The 4,096-nt window shown below is 50.1% G+C and overlaps 1 protein-coding gene across 1 annotated transcript in view; it reads left to right on the top strand.

Annotated features, from left to right (window-relative positions):
- Positions 1-1,633: 1,633 nt before the first annotated feature.
- LOC310793673 (zeta-sarcoglycan-like) overlaps positions 1,634-4,096 on the top strand; it is a gene marked incomplete at both ends in the record, with an annotated part of 410,080 nt that continues 407,617 nt past the window's right edge. Inside the window, one exon of the mRNA XM_083655527.1 lies at positions 1,634-1,672. Coding sequence (XP_083511653.1) covers positions 1,634-1,672 — 39 coding nt within the window. The remainder of the gene's footprint in view (positions 1,673-4,096) is intronic.

Genomic DNA, 4,096 nt, shown 5'->3' with positions numbered 1-4,096 from the left:
CTCCTCTCATCTCATCTCCTCTCCTCTCTCCTCTCTCCTCCCAATTCTCCTCTCCTTTCCTCCCTCCTGAAAAGGTATGTGACAGATAAAGAAAAGCCCTGGTGGTCGGCAGGCGGCGACACCTCATTATGCAGGAAAGGGATGGGAAGCATTTGCACTGTGTGTGTGTGTGTGTGTGTGTGTGTGTGTGTGTGTGTGTGTGTGTGTGTGTGTGTGTGTGTGTGTGTGTGTGTGTGTGTGTGTGTGTGTGTGTGAAAGAGAGAGAGAGAGAGAGAGAGAGAGAGGTATAGGCCTACACAAAAGCACGGAGTAACTTTTCTTATAACCCCAGGCCAAAACCTATTCAAACATTTAATAGCCTATGTTTTGCGAGTGGCATGGCCACACATGCATAAAGAGAGAAAGAAAGAAAGAAAGAAAGAAAGAAAGAAAGAAAGAAAGAAAGAAAGAAAGAAAGGAAAGAAAATACATTTTGCCGGATGATCGAGGCTACTCATCTCTCTCACTATTCCTATATAGGGCCTACTGTAGGCTGTGTCTGTGTATCAATATTTAGGCTATATGTATGGAATGTTTATAGGCTACCTGAGTGTGTAGCTATGTACGACACACGCATACAAACACACACACACACACACACACACACACACACACACGCACAAGCACACACGCGCGCACGCAACAGCCTCTGCATTTAAATCTTTCTTGTCTTCAGTGGCAAAGCAGCTTTTTCGATTCATCTACTTGATTAGATCGACGCCCCCCCCCCCCCTCTTTATACACACACACACACACACACACACACACACACACACACACACACACACACACACACACACACACACACACACACACACACACACACACACACACACCGGTGCGTCAGTCATTGGAATAATATACAGCATAAACCTCCCTTCTCTCCTCTCCACACTCGCAGATCTCCTCCTCTCTCCCTCTCTATCATCCTCTCCCTCTCTCTCTCCCTCCCTCTCTCTCTCTCTCTCTCTCCATCTCCATCTCTCTCTCTCTCTCTCTCTCTCTCTCTCCACCTCTCTCTCTCTCGTCTTTCGGAGGAGAGTGCTGATATCTCTGGCGGTTTGCCGCATGGAAGTCGCCCAGGCGAGGCAAGGCAGAATATCGTCTGTCTGAATCCGGACTCCGCTCCTCTCCAGTCGCCGGCCGGACTGACCGAATAGAACATCACACTCCTCCTATCTGCAGCGGGATTCAGCGGGATATAACGGCATTCCAGCGGAATATCCTCTATTTCTAATGTGAAAACCAAACACGCCAAGTGCGCAAAAGCCGCAGCTTGAATTACGCACGGCTCTTTTCTCCCTGTTCCTTCCTTTTCATATCCCTCCAGTCTCCCGCACGGACCACCGGGGACCGGAGGAGGGGGTAGCCTACTCGCGCGGCATGGAGTCCTAATTTTCCGAGCGACCCGCCGGCGGGAGTGAAACTGAGACAATCCGTCGCCTCGGACTTGGTGGAATATTCATCAGAATCACGTGAATAATCCCGCGGGATGTTGCCGCAGAGTTTGGGACTCTAAATTTCAGCCCAACTTTTCCAATCTCCTCCTCGCCTGTGATTGATTGATTGATTGGCAGCACTTTCGTCTCTCCTCATGGACCGCGCCACGTCTTTGGATATAGAAGCGCTCAAGGTAAGAGACGCTCGCAGACGCAACCCGGCCGACGCGTGCCGGGCTGCCGGGGAGAGAGGGGTGCGAGAACCCGGCCGACGCGTGCCGGCTGCCGGGGAGAGAGGGGTGCGAGAACCCGGCCGACGCGTGCGGCTGCCGGGGAGAGAGGGAGGGAGGGAGGCAGGGATGATGGATTGTGGCTGTGTGATTGTTTGCCTGGGTGGCTGGTTTGATGACTGCATAGCTGCTGGATTATGGGTGGTTTAGTTGACTGTTTGGATGGCTGCTTGGCGGCTGCTTGGGTGACTGGTTGGATGCCTGTTGGAATGAATGACTGGTTGGATGCCTGTTTGAGTGGCTAGTTGGATGACGATAGTTGGATGAGTTTGAATGGGGATGACTGGTATAGCTGGGTGGCTGGTTAGGTGACTGCCAGCAGGGTGGCTGGTTGGATGACTGGGTGACTGGTGAGGTGAATGCTAGCAGGGCGACTGGTTGGATGACTGACTGGGCTGGTACAGCTGGGTGGCTGCTTGGATGGATGGCTGGTAGGGTTGTGGTATAGACTGCTTAGTGGATTGTGGTATAGACTGCTTAGTGGATGGACGTGGTGGTTAGGTGGATCACTCACTTGAGGGTGCAGTGAATGACTGTTTGATGGGTGGCTGGTTGGGTGGGTGGGTGACTGGGTGCACTGAATGGATGGGTGGGTGGGTGAACGCTCTCAAGTTGTTGAAACACATAATCCAAGAGCATCTCTCTCTCTCTCTCTCTCACACACACACACACACACACACACACACACACACATACACACACACACACGCACACACACACACACACACACACACACACACACACACACACACACACACACACTCCTCTGTTGGTTGGGGAATAGAGAGGCAGAGAGAGAGGAGAAAGAGAGAGAGGGAGTGTGTGTGTGTATGTGTGTATGTGTGTATGTGTGTGTGTGTGTGTGTGTGTGTGTGTGTGTGTGTGTGTGTGTGTGTGTGTGTGTGTGTGTGTGTGTCGGTATTGGGTGCGTGGGGTGAATTTCAATATGCTTTGCTTGCATGGAGAGTTGTTGCAGAGAGCTATTCTGGGCGTCGCTAGTGGGGCGCTCCATAGACGGGACCAATTTGCCTGACGGGGCGGCTTCTCTGCAGGGGGGCAGTGTCAAATGAAAAGAGAGAAAGAAACATTTAGTCATGTAGAAGAAGACTCATTTGCCAAGATATTGTCTCTCTCTCTCTCTCTCTCTCTCTCCCTCCCTCCCTCCCTCTCTCCCTCTCTCTCTCTCTCCCCCCTCTCTCTCTCTGTCTGTCTGGGTTCATTTGAATTCATATGAATAATTTGTCAATTCAATTTATAATTGTGCTTAAGTGGCATGAAAGCTTGTTTTCCAAAGCATCAAGATAGAAAGAAAAATCAGCATTTTACCTGTGTGTGTGTGTGTGTGTGTGTGTGTGTGTGTGTGTGTGTGTGTGTGTGTGTGTGTGTGTGTGTGTGTGTGTGTGTGTGCATCCTTGCATGTCTCAGTACCTGGGCAGGGGAGGATCTGGGTCGCTGCGTGATCAGCTCCTCCACCATTCTCTCCCCCCCCCCCCTCTCTCTCTCCCCCCTCTCTCTCTCTCCCTCTCTCTCTCTCTCTCTCTCTCTCTCTCTATTCAGGCATAGGGCTAGATCAAGAGAAGAGTTGTCCCTCCCTCATGTGTGTGTGTGTGTGTGTGTGTGTGTGTGTGTGTGTGTGTGTGTGTGTGTGTTGTTAGTTGTACTTTATTGTTCACAAGGGAAATTCATTTTGTTCAGGTCAGTACAAGCAGACAAGACAATGTAGACCAAAAAATCATAGCTAAGACCACAATAAAATACTTATTATGCTGTAGTTCTAAAAGTTGCATGCACCATGGACGGGGGGGTGGGGGGTGGGGGATGGGTCCAGAGGGGGTGGAGCCTGATAGCAGAGGGGGTGGAGCTCTGGTCCTACCCCTGTCTGTTTTGAATAGGGGCAGCATTTTTGTAGGCTTAAGCAGAAATCGTCACCATGTTGGGTTGTCAGGCGAAAAGGCTATCAGGTTTTTGAATGGGGATTTGGCTTAAATGCATGAAGTAAGGTCTGTGGTTAAACGTTATGGGAGTGGTCATTTGTGTTCAGCAGGATCATCTTCACAAATGAGGACCACTTTTATGACTTTTTAAACGCTTTCTGAAAATCGCCTTAAAAATCGCATTTACGCTTCAAAAGTCATAAAAGTGGTCCACGTTTGTGAAGATGATCCTCAATCACTATTAAGCACCTCAAACATGCCACAAATATCTGTGGGGATATCCTGTGTTAGGGGATGGTTCTGGGCGGATATATTATCTGCTGATAAGCAGTGATTGGATAAACCATCAGATCGATGGGGGATCCCCCGGGCTTTTGACATTTCAGGCAGCATG

Source organism: Poromitra crassiceps, assembly GCF_964638095.1.
Source record: "Poromitra crassiceps genome assembly, chromosome: 19".
NCBI lineage: Eukaryota > Metazoa > Chordata > Actinopteri > Beryciformes > Melamphaidae > Poromitra > Poromitra crassiceps.
This window is presented reverse-complemented; position numbering and strand designations above follow the sequence as displayed.